Source organism: Tachyglossus aculeatus, chromosome 4, assembly GCF_015852505.1.
Source record: "Tachyglossus aculeatus isolate mTacAcu1 chromosome 4, mTacAcu1.pri, whole genome shotgun sequence".
Lineage (NCBI taxonomy): Eukaryota > Metazoa > Chordata > Mammalia > Monotremata > Tachyglossidae > Tachyglossus > Tachyglossus aculeatus.
In genome coordinates this window covers 61,014,990-61,035,858 of record NC_052069.1, presented here as the reverse complement: position 1 = coordinate 61,035,858, position 20,869 = coordinate 61,014,990, and the positions used below count along the sequence as shown (strand labels likewise).

The window sequence follows — 20,869 nt, the reverse complement described above, 5'->3', positions numbered from 1 at the left end:
GTCAGATATGTTGTCTTAGTCAGTGAGTAATCTCGATGTGAGCTGGGAACATGTCTATCAACTCTGTAATATCATACTCTCCTAAGTGCTTAGTGCAGTCCTCTGCACACAGCAGAAAATAAATACAAATGATTGAAAAGTTTGGTTGAATTTTTTTATTAACCTGGGTCTGAGTAGATACAAGATTTTTTTCTAAAATGGTATTTGTGTAGTGCTTACTATGTACCATGTACTGTACTAAGCTCTGGACTAGATACAGGCTAATCAGGTTAGACACGATCCATGTCCCATCAAGGGGCTCACAGTTCTAATCCGCATTTTACAGATGAGGTAACAGGCACAGTGAAGTGACTTGCCCAAGGTCACACAGCAGACCAGGGGTTGAGCCGGGATTAGAGCCAAAGTCCTTCTGACTGACAGGCTCATGCTCTATCCATTATACCATGCTGCTGCTGAATTCTGAATGAATTGGAAACCTGAATTAATTTGACATGAATTGATTGTGGGTACTTTCAAGGCAGAGTCAAAAGTGTTATAATTGAATAGGCTACTTTGTTGATTTTTGAGTAAAGCGCTGTTGAGAAGTGACTATGTCTTTTGAACATCAGGAGCTTGTGAAGCATACCACTGATCCTGTTGAGAAGGCAAATTTGAAGCTAGCTCTTGATGCCATGAAGGTAAGTGGGGAATGGCCCACCTTTTTACATTTTCATTCTTTTTATGACAAGGAAATTGTCTATTCTGATTTTGCTTTTGGTGCTCATTAAGGCAGACTAACTTTAATGCAAACTTCATGCAGGTTTCATCCGGAATATAACCCCATGTTTTATGAGAACTGACTTTATTGTTCACTCAAAAGCAGCTGTGAATAGCAGAAGGAAGAAGAGACAGTGATTAGGCACCTCTTGAGAGCATTAAGGAGATCTCCCTAAGCGCCAAAATAGGGAAAAATATTCTGAACCTATGGATTGCAATTCAGTCCTAAAGTAGGAAAATGATAGTGACTCAGTTGAGCTGGATTTGATAGTGTCTAAAGTAAGTGATACACATACCAGAATGACTTTATGGTAGAAGATGGGATGTTCTGGAAAGGGTGTGTCCATGGAGTCACTATGGATTGGAAATGATTCTATGGCATATGAAGAAGAAGCAGTAGAAGAAAGTAAGTGAAGTAGTATTGACTCTATATCAAGTGAGAGAGAAGAAGGATTAAACTCTCGATCCACCTTTACTCTAAATGAGCTTTAGTGGTTTAACAGTGGTTTCATCCCAAGCGCTCAGTACAGTGCTCTGCACACAGTAAGCACTCAATAAATACAATTGAATGAATGAATGAATGAATTTGGAAAATTTTGCCACACTTTCTCTCGTTAAACCCACTTTAAGTGTAGCACCAAAGAAAAGACATTGGGAAACTAAAATTGTTCGGCTGAAGTGTTACTATAAGGCCCAGTTTAAACTCCTGCCTATGCTTATATCATATTGGTAAACTTTGAGAGAATGTCGGCAGTGTGGGAGGGAATAAGCAGCACAGTTGCAATTAGACTTCCAATTTTCAGGTTCAAATAAGTCTGAAACTCAGCAGTAAATGGTATAAGAGATGTGAGATCTGAAAGTTTTGTAGAGCTTCTCTTTCTTCTCATTACACAAACCTAGGGTTGGGCCAGGAACATAGGGATCTGTCAAATCAACAATTTTAGGTTAGGCACAGTGGAAGCCTATGAGAGGAAATCATATTTGCACATCACAGTAAGACAGCATTTGCAACTGTTACTATATCTTTGCTCAAAACCAAAATGCAAACGAAGCATGGGTCATCATGCTCTCTGAGTTCTCCTCTTTTATTTCAGTGCCGATTTCTGATTTTCCACTGCCATTTGTTCTCTCTCATTTTGCTTTAGAGCTGTGATTCCGCTCCCTGTTCATTATCTCTTAAGAAAGTGCCAGGGTTTTCATGCCTTTAGAGATATTTCCACCTGCAGCAGGTGGCAAGTCAGCTATTGGCTCCTCTTTTAAGCACCTTATGTTTTCTGCTGGGGCCCCTCCTGCTATTCCAGTTGAGTTTAAAGGGTAGCGAGAGAGGAAAGAAGCTGAATACCAAAAAATCTGGAGCGAAATTAATAAAAATAGCTCAGTAAAGTGCAAACATAATACCTATTTTTTTGTCCTCCAAAATCAGCAGTGACATTTCAGAATAGGTGAAACCATATGGAAAGAGATGCCAGCCATTTTTCATTCTTCTTATTCCACCTGGCTTTTCATTAGTGTCCATCTGCTTTTGTAAATTATTATCTCTTTAGAAATAAAGTTTATTTCTTGGCTGGATATGCTTTGCTGCCATCGCCTTTCTTAGTACTTGTTGTAATAATGGCTGCAGGTGATCATTCTGCCTGTGTTTGTTTTTTATCCTTCCTTTTCAATCTCTAGAATGAATTCCATATAATTTAAATCACCGATCCTTTACTTTTCTCACAATCCTGGGTAATCCATAACACCTTGTTTTCTGAGGATACAAAATAAATGCTAATGTTTTGGTTTTCTAGTTGTGCCACTGGTAGCACATGATTATGTTGTTTAAAATACAGGGATTATGGTCTATTCATTTTACAGTTATTGGAGAATAGCAGAGGTTGTCCATTTCATAAAAATTGCTTTTTTCATTTTTCCCATCACCTGAGTTTCTGTGCTTTTTCTCCCTCCCCACCCCCCTTTTATTCTTTAGGACTTGGCCCAATACGTAAATGAAGTGAAGAGAGATAATGAGACCCTCCGTGGCATTAAACAGTTTCAGTTATCAATAGAGAACTTGGTACGTGGCTTTCTTTTTCACTTTGAGTGATTAATTTGAAAAAAAAAAAAGACAAAGTTCCTGCCCCTGGGTGTTCTCAACTTCTCCCTGTTGTTTTACTCAATTGTTATCTGCTCCTGGGAACATCTTGGCATTTCCTTTGGTGTAGCAGATACCCGATTCCTCTTTTAAAGACTGTACCCAGCTCTCCTATAGAATAGGCTTCCAGTGGTGTAAGCCATTGTGGGCAGGGAATTGTGACTGTTTATTGTTCATTCACTCAAAGTATTTATTGAGCGCTTACTGTGTGCAGAGCACTGTACTAAGCGCTTGGGAAGTACAAGTTGGCAACATATAGAGATGGTCCGGACAGGCGAGAACGAGGTACAGTGAGGAGGTTAGCGGCAGAGGAGCAGAGGGCTGGGCTGTAGAAGGAGAGAAGGGAGGTGAGGTAGGAGGGGGCAAGGTGATGGAGAACCTTGAAGCCGAGAGTGAGGAGTTTTTGCTTGATGCGCAGGTTGACTGGTAGCCGCTGGAGAATACAACTTATTGTTGTATTCTTGTATTGTTTATTGCTGTGTTACTGTATCGTACTCTACCAAACGCTTAGTACAATGCTCTGCAGACAGTAAGCACTCACTAAATATGATTGAATGAACGAATATGATCGTATTGAAACTTATTTCACTAAGCCAGGAATTCCCTGGAGTAAATGTACCATAGATAAATACATTGATACCACCTTATCTGTAAGCTCCTTGTGGGCAGGAATTTGTCTACCAACTCTGTAATATAGTACACTCCCAAGCACTTGGTACAATGCTCTGCACCCAGTAAGCGCTTCAATAAATGTTTGATTGATTGGAGCATTCATAATGTGTCATACTGTACTTTGCATTGAGGTGAAAAACTGGCTCACAGGAGTCCCCCTCTTGCACATCAGGGGAGTGTTTTGTTTTTATGTTGTTACTTGTTATGCTCTGACTACATGCCAGGCACTGTGCTAAGCACTGGTATAAATACAAGATTATCAGGTTGGACAGAGTTCATATCCTACATGGGCTCTCACTCTTAATCCCCATTTTACAGATGAGTGACATCATTCTACTTGCTTCCCCTACTTGTCATGTATTTTAGTGGTCGCTTCCCAAACTGGACTGCAAGCTTCTTGAGGACAGGGCCTCTGTCTACAAACCCTACTGTACACTCCCAAATGCTTACTACAGTACTGTGCACAGATTAAGCACTCAAAACTATTGTTTGATTGACAAGTCCCTTGTTAATTTTTGTTATTATTTTCCTAAAGCTCTGCGAATAACAGAATCCACCTTTCGTGTTTTAGAACCAGCCTGTCTTGAAGTATGGAAGACCCCAGGGAGATGGTGAAATAAGGATGACCACACTAGATAAACCCACAAAGCAAGACAGGTGAGAAAATGGGTAGAGCCTACAGGTTTTTAAGTAGGAATATAACCTAATTGTGATTGATTGCCCTCCTTTACCATTCATCTTAATAAAAAAATGAAAACTTCTGCAAATTCCCAAGACATAAGACAAAAGTAAAACTTGAGGAAAGATAATTTTCAGTTTGTGGCGAGGCCCCTAGATTACAAGCTTGAGGACAAGGATAATGTGTTCCAACTCTGTTGTACTCTCCCGAGTGCTTAATATAATACTCTGTACTGTAGAGAGTAAGTTCTCAATAAATATTAATCAATCCATCAATTTATTTATATTAATGTCTATCTCCTCCTGTAGACTAAGCTTGTTGTGGGCCAGAAACATGGCTATCAACTCTGTTATATTGTATCCTCCCTAGTGTTTAGTACAGCGCTCTGCACACAGTAAACGCTCAATAAATACGATTGATTGAAATGGTAGTTATTGAGCACTTCCAGTATGAAGACCATTCATTCAATCATATTTACTGAGCGCTTACAGTATGCAAAGCACTCTACTAAGTGCTTGGGAGAGTACAATACAACAGAAATTGTAGACATATTTGCTGCCCACAAGGAGCTTAGTGTCTAGGGGGATCACTATTGATGGACCAGGGATATTTCAGGTTAGAGTTACCAGGCATTCCAGATATTTAAGTTAGTAACCTTCCTTCAGGGACAAGTCTTGTGAGGGGATATATAATAGTTCTGAGTAGTTTTTAGCAATTCCTGCCTCATGACAGGCCTGGACTATAGATGAAAGTGACATCAGTCATGTCTGAAATTTTCCAAACTGACATTTGGCAGCCAAATTCTGGGTTTACAATTGTAAACAGTCTTGTCTACAGTCTTGCTAGAGTAAAGTTTTAAAATAATAATAATGATGGCATTTGTTAAGCGCTTACTATGTGCAAAGCACTGTTTGAAGCGCTGGGGGGGATACAAGGTGATCAGGTTGTCCTTCGTGGGGCTCACAGCCGTAATCCCCATTTTACAGATCAGGTAACTGAGGCTCAGAGAAATGAAGTGACTTGCCCAAGGTCACACAGCAGACATGTGGCGGAACTGGGATTTGAACCCATGACCTCTGACTCCAAAGCCCGGCCTCTTTCCACTGAGCCACACTGCTTCTCTAAAGGCAAATCCTATTATCTTACCCCAATATGGAGGAAATATACCTTTAAAAAAATGCATGGGATTGTAGCCAGATGATTCCATTAAATTCTTAATCCCTGTACACTTCTTTAGAGTGGATTCTAAGTGGTCTGTGAATTGTTTGCCAATACCATAAACAATAACTTTCCCATTTAAAAGAGCTGGTTCCATAGATCACTAAAAAAGTGTGTGCAAGGGGAAAGAAATGTTTGAATAGCATTGACTTTAAGTGCTTCCTATGTGCCATGCACTTTACTGAGTGCTGTAGTAGATGATAATAATGATGATATTGGTATTTGTTAAGTGCTTACTGTGTGCCAAGCACTGTTCTAAGTGCTGGGGGGATACAAGTTGATCAGTGTTGTCCCACATGGGGCTCACAGTCTTAATCCCCATTTTACAGATGAGGGAACTGAGGCACAGAGAAGTTAAGTGACCTGCCCAAAGTCACACAGCTGACAAGTGGCAGAGCTAGGATTAGAACCCATGACCTCTGACTCTCAAACCTGGGCTCTTTCCACTGAGCCATGCTGCTTCTCCAGATGATCCAAGATCATCTGGACAGACACAGTCCTGCTCGCATGTGAGACTCACAGTTTTAGAGGGATGGAGAGCAGGTATCTAATCCCCATTGTGCAGATGAGGAAACTGAACCAGAGAAGTTGAATGACTCCGCTCCTCCGCCGCTAATCTCCTCACCGTACCTCGTTCTCGCCTGTCCCGCCATCGACCCCCGGCCCACGTCATCCGCCGGGCCTGGAATGCCCTCCCTCTGCCCACCCGCCAAGCTAGCTCTCTTCCTCCCTTCAAGGCCCTACTGAGAGCTCACCTCTTCCAGGAGGCCTTCCCAGACTGAGCCCCTTTCTTCCTCTCCCCCTCGTCCCCCTCTCCATCCCCCCCTTCTTACCTCCTTCCCTTCCCCACAGCACCTGTATATCTGTGTATATGTTTGTACATATTTATCACTCTATTTAGTTATTTATTTATTTTACTTGTACATATCTATTCTATTTATTTTATTTTGTTAGTATGTTTGGTTTTGTTCTCTGTCTTCCCCTTTTAGACTGTGAGCCCACTGTTGGGTAGGGACTGTCTCTACATGTTGCCAATTTGTACTTCCCAAGCGCTTAGTACAGTGCTCTGCACATAGTAAGCGCTCAATAAATACGATTGATGATGATGATGATGATGATGACTTGCTAAAGGTCACACAGTGGGCAAGTGGCAGAGCCAGGATTAGAACCTGCGTCCTCTGATTCCATAGGTTGTACTCTATTTTATTTTGTTAGTATGTTTGGTTTTGTTCTCTGTCTCCCCCTTCTAGACTGTGAGCCCACTGTTGGGTAGGGACTGTCTCTATATGTTGCCAGCTTGTACTTCCCAAGCGCTTAGTCCAGTGCTCTGCACACAGTAAGCGCTCAATAAATATGATTGATTGATTGATTGCCACTAAGCCACGCTGCCTTTCCTATGTAAAAATAATTCTCAGCAGTTGCCACCTTCGCCTGGAGCTGGGACTGGGAGAAACAGGGGCCCAGGCTTGAGGTTCCAGTGTCTGGAAGGAGATGCCCTGGTCAGAATGCGGCCAGGCTGCCAGGTAGAGGGGATTGATGGTGGCCAGTGGCTAGGGTTTGATGTGAAAGGCTGTCTCAGCAGAGAGCAAACAATGAGGAACAGGAGTCCGACCAGGGGAGCCATTCAGTTTTGAACACTTTGTCCCCACCACACGGTCTCGACAACCCTCTTTCAGCTGGGTGCCTCCGAGGTCTTCTCACCCTGACACTGCCCCACGTCTGGCCTCTGGTTCCTTCTCTGCAACCAAGTGGCCTCAGACACCCAATCTGCCAATCGATGGTATTTATTGAGGGCTTACCGTGTGCAGAGCACTGTATTAAGCACTTGAGGGAGTGCAGTGCAACAAAATTGATAAACCTGTTCCCTGCCCACTATGAGTTTACAGTCTAGAGGGGGATATGTAAATAAATGTTGTGGGGTGAATACTAAATGCCCAAAGCGTACAGATCCAAGTACAAAGGTGACACAGAAAGGAGAGGAATCGGGGGACAAAGTGGCTTAATTAAGGAAGGTTCTTTGGAGGAGATGTGACCTTAGTCACTGATATTCATTCATTTCATTCAGTCATATTTATTGAGCACTTACTGTGTGCAGAGCTTGGGAAGTACAAGTTGGCAACATATAGAGGTGGTCCCTACCCAATAATGGGCTCACAGTCTAGAAGGGGGAGACAGACAACAAAACAAAACATGTGGACAGGTGTCAAGTCATCAGAACAAATAAAAATAAAGCTAGATGCACATCATTAACAAAATTAATAGAATAGTAAATAAGTAGTAGTAAATATGACCCCTCGTTTGAAGACAAAGGTGTTAAGTGTTGGTGGCTGTGGTGGGGAGGGTTGATGGAGCAGTGACATCCCGGGCTTTGTCCTATCGCTGCTCTGTTATGGTAGCCACCTGTAAATTTTATGTATTTATTTCCTATTTGTTAGTGCTTATTATGTGCTAGCCACTCTACTAAGCATTGGGGTAGGTACAAGCTTGTCTGGTTGGAAACATTCCCTGTCTCACATGGGACTCACAGTCTTAATCCCTTTTACAGATGAGGTAACTGAGGCACAGTGATTTTACCAACATCCACATTTCTTAATGGGCTTTAAAGTCAGCCAATTTTGCCTCAGTCTTGTAGGTTATCTCTGAAATGACAGACGGTTGGCTATCATGATTTCCAAGCCATCATCTAATACTCAGAATTTTCTCTCTGACAGGCACATCTTCTTGTTTGACTTAGCTGTAATTGTCTGCAAAAGGAAAGGTGATAACTATGAAATGAAGGAAATAATAGATCTCCAGCAATACAAAATATCCAACAATCCTACCACTGATAAAGAAAACAAAAAGGTGAACCATGAGAACTTTACTATAATCCAGTTTGCATTCTTGCAAAATTCTGGACAGCTGACTGGGACTCATCTGTGCATGTGTGATTTTTAAAATGTGGGTGATCTTTCTGTTTTCATAATTGAATGCAGATATGATTGAATGATGAGGCAAAGAGAAATAGGAAAATATTATAATAATATATGATGATTGTTTTTTTTTACACACTTACATACCAAACACAGAGCTGCATACAAGATGAGAGTTGACATAGTCCCTATCCCACATGGTATTAACAGTTTAAGATGAAGGTAGAATGGGTATTTATTTTATCCTCATTTTACAGATGTTCCAAATTAGGAAACTCAGCCATGGAGAAGTTATACGATTTGTCCGAGGTAACTCGGTAGGCAAGTCACAGAGACAGGTCTAGAATCCAGGTCTCCTGACCCATGGTCCCATGCTCTTTCTTTAGGCCACAGTGTTCATTTGAATAAGGATGTAGAACAGATTCTTGATCCGACTTAGTTTAACAACATCAGTATGATTGTCATTCAGATGACTGTAACAGTATTACCTTAAGGCAGTAGTGGAATTAAAAGCTAACAAGTCAATTATCCATTCATTTCAACAGTGGTCTTATGCCTTCTACATCATCCACAATCAAGGACACAATGGGTTCGAATTTTATTGCAAAACAAAAGATTTGAAGAAGAAATGGCTTGAACAGTTTGAAATGGCCTTGTGAGTATTCCTACTTCACCAATTCGCCTTCTTTACCATTTTTAACCATGTACTTTAAACTTTGCATATGTTTACAGAAGCCGGGAAGCTAGTATTCTTCGAATATTTGAAACATCTTGTCTCATTTTAATCAATCAATCAATCAATCAATTGTATTTATTGAGCGCTTACTATGTGCAGAGCACTGTACTAAGCGCTTGGGAAGTACAAATTGGCAACACATAGAGACAGTCCCTACCCAACAGTGGGCTCACAGTCTAAAAGACTAAAAGACTAAAATTTTAGTCTAAATTTTTAGTCTAAAAGACTAAAATTTTAAGCTTCTATTATGTCCTTGAAAGTCTCCCTGAGAAAGCAAGAGGGAGCTCTTTGCTATCTTTTGGTTTCCTTCTGAGCAGCTAAGATAGATCAATGTTCTATTTGCAAGTTGCAACTACCTGGAAACTATCAATCTGATAAATATTTAATATATTATGCCCCAATTTTTTCTAGAACTGCAATACTGAAATATTTTAAAATAGATGTAGTGACAATACTAATGGTCTACAGTACATTCTTACTATGCACCAAGTGCTCTGCTAAGCACTTAGGATTTAGAGATGTTCAATTTTTTTGTGGGCCGTGGTAACCAGGTTATTTCTCAAGATCTAGGCCAGTTGCCAAATTCTGCTTTTCCTGTTAATTTCACTCTTTTTTCATTCAGGAATAACTCACCCAATACATAACACCACATCTCATCTTCACCCCTTCCATAACTTCCGTCTCTGCCAATAAGTTTTCCCCGATTTGCTCCCAACACTCCAAGTTAGCATATCCCAACAGACACCTTTAATATAATAGTGGTACTTGTCAAGTGCTTACTATGTGCCAAGCACTGTTCTAAGTGCTGGATTAGGTACAAGCTAATCAATTTGGACACAGTCCCTGTCCCACGTGGGGCCCACAGTCTTAATCCCCATTTTACAGATGAGGTAACTGAGGCACAGAGAAGTAAAGGACTTCCTTGAGGTCACACAACAGACAAGTGGCAGAACTGGGATTAGAACCCAGATCCTTCTGACTTCCCAGGCCTTTGCTCTATCCAGTAAGCCACTCTGCTTTAGCACATGCATTTTAAACCACCCTCAGTATTTTGTATGCATGTCTGCACACTCCACATCATGCTTCTATTTCTTATATCCTTGTACTTCTGTTTGTAAATAACTGGCATGTGCTTGTCTCCTCCATTATAGTGTAAAGCTCTAGGAGGTGGGGACTGTGACTTTTGCTTCTGTCATACTTTTCCACGTACCAAGTGCAGAGTTTGGTGCAGAGCACATGGAATGTACTCAGTAAGCACCACTGATTGAAAATTGTTAGCCTTTGGAATAGAAAAGATGCAGGATAGATCATTAAAATGCCCAGGATAATTGTGTAACTTTTATTTTATTTTGGTATTGGGTGAAGTTTGATGAGTTTTGTCTGGAAGACATGTAGGAGAGCGTGATGAAACATTTCAAAATACTGCCATAAGGTGAAGAGTTGTTTGGGTTTGCTTTTATCTGGGGAATCATGATAACTTTAGCTGTACCCTAGAGGGAAAAGTTTGCTGATTGGATTTCATATCATTTGTCTGTTATGGGGAAAATTCTAGAACTCTTTCGTCTCTCAGTGTAGATGAATGTTCATTGACAATAGGAGAATATTTGGCTAGTATACCTTGTCTGAGGAGAGAGTCACAAGGAGATATTGTTTAGTGATTTCTATGACATTATTCATTTTTATGTGGATAGAAGATCCTGTTGCTGTAAAAACCCTTGGCATGAGCCAATACACCGCAGATTTTTGGCATTTATTTGGTAAAAGTACTATGATTTATAGTTTATAACTGACTCTAACCTAAAGATTTGGTGGTTTAGTGCTTAATGCATTAGTTGTTCCTCAGAGGCCGGTTCTGGTTTAAGTCACAAATAAATGTGTGATGGGTGGTCACGGCTTAATCTCTAATGAAAAGTGGTCCAAACCATCAACCCACAATTCCGTTTAATACAATACCACAAAATTGGCAGATAATGCACTTGAGTCATTTAGTTTGGGAGTAGCAGATGTTTTAAAGCAGCATTGGTGGGTTTTTGCTAATTCTGATTTGGAACTCAACGGCTATTTCCTCTAAGAAGGGTGGGCTGGGAACGTTATTGTTGAGGGCTGGTAAATTTTTGGTAGTTATTGGCAAAGCTGGCTTTAGAGCATTTTCTTAAAGTAACTGAGGCAGTGAGAGGCTTGTCTATCAATCAGTCAGTGAATCAATGGTTTTTATTGAGCATTTACTATGTATAGACCACTGAAGCATTTGGGAAAGTATAATACAACTGGGGTGGTAGACACATCCCTGCCCACCAGGAGCTTACAGTCTGCAGGGGAAGACAGTCACTGCAGTGAGCTGGTAACCAGCAAGAGCCAGGGTCTATGTATTCTTACTCTAGTTCCAGTCAGGATCATATTGACTCTGCTGCTTGCTTTTTTTAAAAAAAATACAGGATATTTGTTAAGTGCTTAAGGCACTGTACTGAGCACTGAGGTAGATACACTCTAATCAGGTTGGACACAGTCCTTGTCCCAGGTGGGATTCACAGTCTTAATCCCCATTTTACGGTGAGTTATCTGAGACACAGGCAAGTTAAATGACTTGCCCAAAGCATGCAAGTGGCAGAGCCGAGATTAGAGCCCAGTTCCTTCTGATTCCCAGGGCCATGCTTTATCCACTAGTCCATGTTGCCTCTGAGGAGATGTTTTTGGATTTGGTCAGACCAGATAAATCCCCTGAACTACTTTATGATGTGTGATCTTTCTGGTCACTAAAGTTAAGCAGAGAGGGGAATTCTTTTTTCTGATTCTGTTATAATGGTGACTTGAGTAAGGAAATAGAGAAAAATAGCAAGATTTCATCCAAGATCGGGAAAGATGGAGGCTGTGGGATGGACAGTCCTGGACGTGAGAGGTTCTTAATTGTAGAGGAAGAGGAGGAAGAGGAGGAGGATTATTTTAAAATGTCATCCCCTTTAGCTGGCTTGAAAGAGCAATGATGATTTTTGATTCAAAATCCCATTGGCAGCCAGCTCCATGTGGTGGGCGCAGGCAGGGTGGTGGAAGAATGAGGCACCTTAGTTCACAGTCACTTTGCCCTGATTTGGAGTGATTTTTACCAATGAGGTCAAGTTTCCTTCCAGCAGTAGAGTTGCTTTTTGTAATTAATATAACTAATATACTTCTTATTTAATTCTTCAAATACCCTGATGATGTTCCCCCATTTCCTTAGCTTATGAATGTAATTGATCCTTGCCAACACAATGCTTCCAACCTATCTCTTGTGGTGAAAGTCAAGTTTACAAGGCTCAGCTTTACAGCAGTGTAACCTGAGTTTTGCCAAAGAGTCTAAGCTCAGTTTTTGATCTTTACAATATTGCTTATATTGTTATCTTATACCCTGTGGGAGGTAAAATAATGTTGAGGGGAAACCTTGATATCCATATACTTACTGCGTGAGGCATATTGTGGCATATCCCTATAGGTAGTCTTTGTATTTCAGAACCAGTCCATAATAGCTCAGAAATCTCTCACACAAGTCCACTTTATGGATCAGTTACTGTGAAACTGTTGCTTTAAAGAGCAATGAAATAGAGGGGGGATAAAGAGATAATGTATTTCAAGACTGATGAGATGCCTGGTGGTTCTTTTTACAGAAGATAAGAATTCTGCTGTTCAGAGGAGCCTTGGCTCATTTTTATTAAAAACCATTACAGATTTCCTTTAGGGTGCTCAAAACACAGTTCTTAATTTGGAAAGTAAAGGACAAATAGGGAAACATGATTTACAAAAACAGTGGATGCCCATAGAAATGTATCAGAGTTGGCTTCTTCAAAGTACATTCCTTTACATATTGCCTCTCAAGAGCTATTATTATTTCCCAAACTTTCCAAGAGTTGGGAAAGTTCACAGTGTTGGATAAGGTGCTGGTGAATTGTCGGGGAAGAGAAGCAGTGAGAGTGAGGATACTGTGATGTGCTCTTTGGTTTGTGAGGACCAGAGAACTTTGACTTCCTTGGTGGAGATGGGTGAATACGTGTGACGTGAGAAAATGAAATAACCCCAAGATTAATGGCTTTGCACACCTGTTCCATTTACTAATAAATACGACCGACATCTGGTGAAAATTCCAATGAGGTTTTGTGGCTTTGGTGATCTTTGAGCTGAAATTCAGACGAGCTTGCTTAGTGACAACTCCAGGAAAAATCCAAAGTAGGGGAGTAAGTCAAATTTCCCATATCTGTCAAGGTTACAGTGACTTCTGTGTGGGTTTTTGTGGGATTGGGTGTTTATGCTTACTCACATTTTGGTTGCTTTCTTCTTTCTAATGAGAAATATTGTGGTCTTTATGTTTTCAAAAGGAGTTTTTCTTTGGAGTAGTTAGGTGTGGGTAGAGCAATGACTCTGGATATAGTAGAATGTAAGTGGCCTATACTGGATTGGGCGGGTGCTGACCTATTATAGTGTAGTAATTATTATGGTACTCATTAAAGCTAACTATGTTCCAAGCACTGTTTTATATACTGGGATGGGTACAAGTAAGACAGATTGGACACAGTTCCTGTCCCACATGGGACTCACAATATAAGTAGGAGGAAGAACAGGTATTGAGGAAACAGAGGCACAGAGACGTTAAGTAATGTGCCAAGTTCACACAGCGGGCAAGTAGTGGAGCTGGGATTAGAGACCTCGGGTCTAATTCTTATTCCCAGGCCCATGTTCTTTCTACTAGGCCATGCAACTTCCCTACTCACACCAATCTCAAGTGTGGAGCAGCTGGCTTAACTCTCTGGGCCCTAATACTGTCCACTATATATAATCAAAATTGGAAGTTAATGTGTGGAGCATACCAAACTGCCTTTTTCTTGCAGCCTAAAAACAAATAAGGCATGAGAGTGAATTCCAAAATCACCGCTGTCATACTATCAATCAGCAGTATTTATTGAGCATTTACTATGTGCACAACACTGTACTAAACACTTGGAACAGTATAATTCAGCAGAATTAGCAGACATATTCCCTGCCTATCTTCTCCTCTAGATTGTAAGCTCATTGTGGGCAGGGAATGTGTCTGTTATGTTGTTTTATTGTATTGTCCCAAGCACTTAGTACAATTCTCTGCTCACAGTAAGTGCTCAGTAAATACCGTTGATTGATTGTATGACGGTGGTGATTTCTGAATCCAGTTGCATGTCCTATTTATTTTTAGGCTGCAAGAAAAAGGCAGTCTAGTGTACTTCTGGGACACCTCAGCAGTGAGCAGATCATTGGGATGGCAACAATTAGGGAAGAGGTGGCTGTATCTGAGCAGAGTTCATTCATTCATTCATTCAATCGTATTTATTGAGTGCTTACTGTGTGCAGAGCACTGTACTAAGTGCTTGGGAAGTACAAGTCGGCAACATATAGAGACGGTCCCTACCCAACAACGGGCTCACAGTCTAGAAGGGGGAGACAGAGAACAAAACAAAACATGTAGACAGGTGTCAAAATAGTCAGAACAAAGAAAATTATAGCTCTATGCACATTATTAACAAAATAAATAGAATAGTAAATATGCACCAGTAAACTAAATAGAGTAATAAATCTGTACAAATATATGCAAGTGCTGTGGGGAGGGGGAGGAGGTAGGGTGGGGGGATGGGGAGGAGGGGAGGAAAAAAGGGGGCTCAGTCTGGGAAGGCCTCTAGGAGGAGGTGAGCTCTCATTAGGGCTTTGAAGGGAGGAAGAGAGCTAGCTTGTTGGATGAGAGGAGGGAGGGTATTCCAGGCCAGGGGTAGGACATGGGCTGGGGGTCGATGGCGGGACAGGCGAGAACGAGGTACAGTGAGGAGGCTAGAGGCAGAGGAGTGGAGGGTGTGGGCTGGGCTGTAGAAAGAGAGAAGGGAGGTGAGGTAGGAGGGGGCAGGGTGATGGACAGCCTTGAAGCCGAGAGTGAGGAGTTTTTGCTTGATTCATAGGTTGCCAGGCAGCCACTGGAGATTTTTGAGGAGGGGAGTAACATCGCCAGACTATGAAGAGACAGGCTTGAGAACAGCCCTGGATACAACAAGTAGCAAAAGCATCAGCATGGCAGAGGGTTATCTTTATGTAGGGAAAGGGAAGAATACAGAGTTAGAATATGTGTTAGAATTTCCAGCAATGTCTACATCTATTTGCATGAAGAGACTTTCACAGTCAGTGGAAACCCTCTCCCCCTTCATATCCAGTAGACCACAAGTGACTTCCATTGTCAAGTCCCTTCTGAACTCACATCTCTTCCAGAAAGCCTTTTCCAATTAATCCCACATATTTCCACTCTGTTTTTCCTCTCTACTTGGGTACTTTGGGTACTCTCACCCTCTCTTTGCACTTATGCATGCATCTTTATAGTCAGGTGCTTCCCTTACCTGCAATTTATTTGAGCGTGTGTCTACCCCACTTGATTGTACGTTCCTTTGCAGTAGGGTTCATGTCTACTAACTCTATTGTACCCCTCCAACCACTTAGTATAGTTTTCTGCACACAGTCAGTGCTCAGTAAATATGACTGATTCATTGAAATATGAAAAATGGCATGTGCTGTTATAGGGTTAATTCCAGATATTTGGTCACCCTGAAATGTGAGATGGAGGGGGAAGTGCTTCCTGCTCTAAGAGAAAAAAAATCTCAAGAGTTGTGAACTTTTAAAATTTTCAACCCCAGACACCTCTTTGATGGTGCACCCTGAGATATCTGCTTTTCTCTCTTGCCCTTCTTGCTCTTCTACTCATCCCCACAAAACTCTCCACAGTAGTGGAGATATGAATTTGATGCCTGGAGTAAATGTTAAGAAGAGTGGTTTTGATTAAAAGGGTTTGGTCAAATTGGTAATTATAATTATAGTATTTTCTAAGCTCTTACTCTGTGCCACACACTGTATTAAGCCCTGGGATAGATACAGGATAATTAGGTCAGATACAGTCTGACCACATGGGTCTCACAATGTAAGTAGAAAGAGAAGAGGTGTTTAATCTGTATTTAGCAGATGAGGAAACTGAAGCATAGGTACATGAAGTGACTTACCCAAGGTCACACAGTAGTAAAGTGGCAGAGCCGGAATTAGAACCCAGGTCGTCTGACTGACTCTCAGGCCTGTCCCCTTTCTGCTTCTAAGCTTTAAAAATTAGGCTTTTTTGGAACCATGATCTGAAATGTTGCAGCTCTTGAGGACTCTGTCTCTGCTAGCCACAGAATGCCGTGACCCTATGCTGTGTGCACATCCCAGGGACTCCTCTGACCCTCCAGGAAACCCCCATGCCTTCATGGCATCTTCAGGTCACACTCACTCTTGGTCAGGACTTGGAAGTCCAGCCTTTCTGCTGAGCATCAGGCATCTCTTTTCAGTTTGCATGGATAATGCACTCTCAAAGCCCAAATGGGATACTTTTGCCTCAGTCATTTTAGTTTCATCAGTGTATGAGTGTATGTGTGAGTATATATATATATATATATATATATATATATATATACTCCGATTACTGAACGAACCCATCCCTGGACGACGGGTGACAGGTTCTGACTCTAGGGCTCCTCTGGCAGGCCCTGGCATCACATCAGGTGCCTGGGACTGATAAATAATAATAATAATAATAATAATAATAATAATAATAATAATAATAATGAGAGTAATAACTGTGGTATGTGTTAAGCACTTACTATGTGCCAGGCACTCTACTAAGCACTGGAATGGATACATACACATATATATGTGTGTGTGTGTGTGTGTGTGTGTGTGTGTGTGAATATATATATTGAATGAAAAATATATTCATTCAATTTTAATATTTATTGAGTGCTTACTGTGTGCAAAGCACTATACTAAGTGCTTGGGAGAGTACAATATAACAATAAACAGGCACATTTCCTGCCCACAATATGCATACATTTTATATATTTTAATGGTATTTGTTAAGCACTTACTATGTCCCCCTCTAGACTGTAAACTCGTTGTGGGCAGGGAGGGACCGTCTCTATATGTTGCCGATTTGTACTTTTCAAGCACTTAGTACAGTGCACACAGTAAGTGCTCAACAAATACCATTGAATGAATGAATGAATGAATGAACATGGCTACCAACTCTGTTACATTGAACTCTTCCCAGCAGTTAGCACAGTGATCTGCACACAGTAAATGCACAAGGGTAGGTACAAGTAATCCGGTTGGACATAATCACTGTCCCACATGGGGCTCACAGTCTTAATCCCAATTTTCCGGGTGAGGTAATAAATGGCAGAGTGGGGATTAGAATCCAGGTCCTCTGACTCCTAGGCCCAAGCTCATTATATTTCTAAATAAGTCACGCTTTTCCCCATGGCTTGCTGCTTCCCAGCCTATATTTACATGTGCATGTTTTATATGTATTTCAAAGCTAGGTATCCATCCAGAACTTCAGTCTTCTTATTTGGGCTCTAGCAACCTCGGAGTACAGAGAAAAAACAAAACAAAAATCTCATCCGTTATTATGCACAAAATTTACTTTGCTGTCTGTGACTAATGACTTACTGGTCAGATTCAAATCAAATAGAACTGTTCTCTCAGATAGGGTATTGATAATAAATACCCATTAAAGCTCTTTCCCAGAGAATATTTGAGTTCTGACATATTGAACACTGACATTTTAAATTAAACCTGTTGCTCTCAATGCATTTAGAAATGTAGATGCCTTCTGCATCTTTCAAACAACATGGAAAAGGATTTCCCGCTTAACAAAAAGGCCCGAGGTCATGCAGAGCTTACCGAAGCAAAACTAGAAAGTGCCTGTTTAAACTGCCGTGGTGGATTGAATCCAAGGGTTCAATAAAGTTCCAACCTTCAAATGGCGATCAGGCATGCCAGGAAAATCCTAGCTGTTTAAAATCCAGAATCTGTAAGGCAAAACTCTGACATGTTGGGGAAATTCCTTTTAGTCAATACTATTTTTCCAAAGAATTTTTTGTTTTAAAAGGCCTGCATAAGTTCTTTTGAGTATTAACTGATGTATTTCTCATGGAGTCGGGGAGCCCATTAGGGATGAAAAAATCATTTATCTCACTGAAGCCCAGAAGATAAAGCAATTTTCTGATCTATAAAACCACCCTTTATTAATCTTGCCAGTTCAGCAACCCACCAAGAAGGGTGGTAATTTAATAGTCATGGAATTTGGAGATTGAAATTTCTGGTCAAGGGACTTTGCCATCATTATTATTATTATTAAGGAAGGAGAGGGGTAGGACAGCAGCCTTCACCCGGTTTGTGGGACCTCCATTTTCCTTATACAATCTTGGGAAGAAGCCCAGCCGTGATTATGCTGTATATCTCCAACTGGACCCATCAATTCTACATTTATTTATTTATTCATTCATTCATTCAATTGCATTCATTCAATTGTTTTTATTGAGAGCTTACTGTGTGCAGACCACTGTACTAAGTGCTTGGGAGAGTACAATACAACAATGAACAGACCCATTCCCTGCCCACTATGAGTTTACAGTCTGCATCCCCATCTATTTCACCCTATCTCCCAACTGTCATATCTAAATAACCTTTACCTTCCTTTTACCTAGGGAAGAGTCAGAAAGGAGTTTCTCAGCTCTTTGCATGCATTCCCAGAGTAATACAGACATATTCTGCGCTCAATCTCCCCACCCCACCCTGCCTCCTGAAAGCTAGACAAAGTGATGTTGAAACCTTCCTGGGCCAAGCCATGGTTTGAGCATTTGGTTTGGCCCATCTCACTTCCCCAGGAGCCAGGCCAGGCCTCTGCTTAATAATAATAATAATGGCATTTATTAAGCACTTACTATGTGCAACGCACTGCTCTAAGCGCTGGGGAGGTTACAAAGAGATCAGGTTGTCCCACGGCGGGCTCACAGTCTTAATCCCCATTTTACAGTTGAGGGAACTGAGGCACAGTGAAGTGACTTGCCCAAAGTCACACAGCTGACAATTGGTGGAGCCGGGATTTGAACCCATGACCTCTGACTCCGAAGCCCGGGCTCTTTCCATTGAGCCACGCTGCTTTTCCAAAATAATGCTATTTGCTAAGCGCTTACTCTGTTCCAGGCACTGTACTAAGTGCTGGGGAGAATGCCAACAAATCAAATTGGACACAGTCCCTGTCCCATGTGGGGTTCACAGGCTCAATCTCCATCTTACAGATGAAGTGACTTAGGCCCAGAGAAGTGAAGCGGCTTGCCCAAGGTCATACAGCAGAAATGTGGCAGAGTCAGAATTAGAACCCATGACCTTCTGATTCCCAAGCTCGTGCTTTATTCCCTACAGCATGCTGCATGTTTATCTTTTCTAATCTGAGCTCTGATGCTCTTCTCACTTGGCCTGGCGCCTGGCTAGATGATGTGTTAGGGTATGAGAAGAATGGAAGATGATCGATAAGGGGAGATTTGTATCCCATATACTAGAGAAGAATGGAATCCCATAGAGATTTAGTCCAGCAGGGCATCTGTCAGTCCAGACAGTGTGTTTTTCTCCTCCCAGTTCTGCCACTGATGAACTGATCGACCTAAGTTAACACGTAAATATCAACTACTTGTTTTCTCCTTTGTGAAGCGGGACTGATACTTGTTCCATTGTGTATCTCCTTACCATGGTGAAAGGAAGATGAATACCTTAATTATTGTTATCATCCTTACTGTTAAATTGTTAAATGGAGAGCTCTGTGGAAGGTTATCCCTTCAGCGTTGCCACATGATGCCAGGCAAGCAGGTGCTATCACATTTGTAAAGTGCTTATTATGTACCAAACACTATAGTAGACACTGGGGTAGAAACAAGCTCATGAGGTCGGATACAGTTCCTGTCCCACATGATGCTCACAGTCTAAACAGGAGGGAAAACATGTATTTAATTGCCATTTTACAGATGAGGAAGCTGAGGCACAGAGAAGTTAAGTGACTTGCCCAGAGTTACACAGCAGGTAAGTGGCAGAGCTCGATTCAGAACCCAGGTCCTTTGACTCCCAGGGCTGTGCTCTTTGCACTAGTGTACACTGCTTCTCTGAGATGGATGAGTTTGGGAGTTATAAGGGCTTTTTTCTTCCTACTTCCAGGGTGACTTTATGGGTCTTTGATTTGGCACTCCCATTTAAAGTGAGCCCACTGTTGGGTAGGGACCATCTCTATATGTTGCCAACTTGTACTTCCCAAGCGCTTAGTACAATGCTCTGCACACAGTAAGTGCTCAATAAATACGATTGAATGAATGAATGAATAAAGGGATTCTCCACTTTTTCCAGTCATATGTACTTGCTGACATGTTTTAAAATAATAGTATTCACCAAGTGCTTACTATGTGCCAAGTACAAGCTAATCAGATCAGACAGTCTGTCCCACCCTGGACTCAAAATCTAAGGAGACAATGTATCGTCCCCATTTTACAGATGAGAGAACTGAGGCACAGACAAATTGTGATGTCGTCCAGTTCAGAAAACAAGTTAGTGGCAGAGCTGTGAGTGGAACCCTGGTTTCCCATATCTTCTGACTTTCAAACCCGTGCTCTCTGCTCGACCACACTGCTTCTCATGATGGCCTGATACCACCTGGCTTCTCACACATGACAGCACTGTACAGCTCCTAAGGTGACTTCTCAGAAGTTATCTTCTGGCCACTTCTCTTCATTATAAAATAGGCTATTGTTGTAGTAATTGTCACAAAAGAAAGATGTACAATGGGACCTCCTAAGGGAAGGATGTGGTATGATACCCAGTCCATGTCCCACATGGGCTGTCAGTCTTAATCCCCATTTTTCAGATGAGGTAACTGAGGCACA

General features: G+C 41.4%; 1 protein-coding gene across 4 annotated transcripts in view; it reads left to right on the top strand.

The window, feature by feature from the left end:
* Positions 1 to 20,869, top strand: part of VAV3 (vav guanine nucleotide exchange factor 3) — a 360,450-nt gene that overhangs the window by 193,245 nt on the left and 146,336 nt on the right. For all 4 annotated transcript variants that reach the window (XM_038744664.1, XM_038744665.1, XM_038744663.1 and 1 more), the window contains exons 11-15: positions 609 to 677; positions 2,723 to 2,809; positions 4,131 to 4,216; positions 8,168 to 8,300; positions 8,914 to 9,023. In XM_038744664.1, the coding sequence (XP_038600592.1) occupies positions 609 to 677; positions 2,723 to 2,809; positions 4,131 to 4,216; positions 8,168 to 8,300; positions 8,914 to 9,023 (485 nt within the window). The remainder of the gene's footprint in view (positions 1 to 608; positions 678 to 2,722; positions 2,810 to 4,130; positions 4,217 to 8,167; positions 8,301 to 8,913; positions 9,024 to 20,869) is intronic.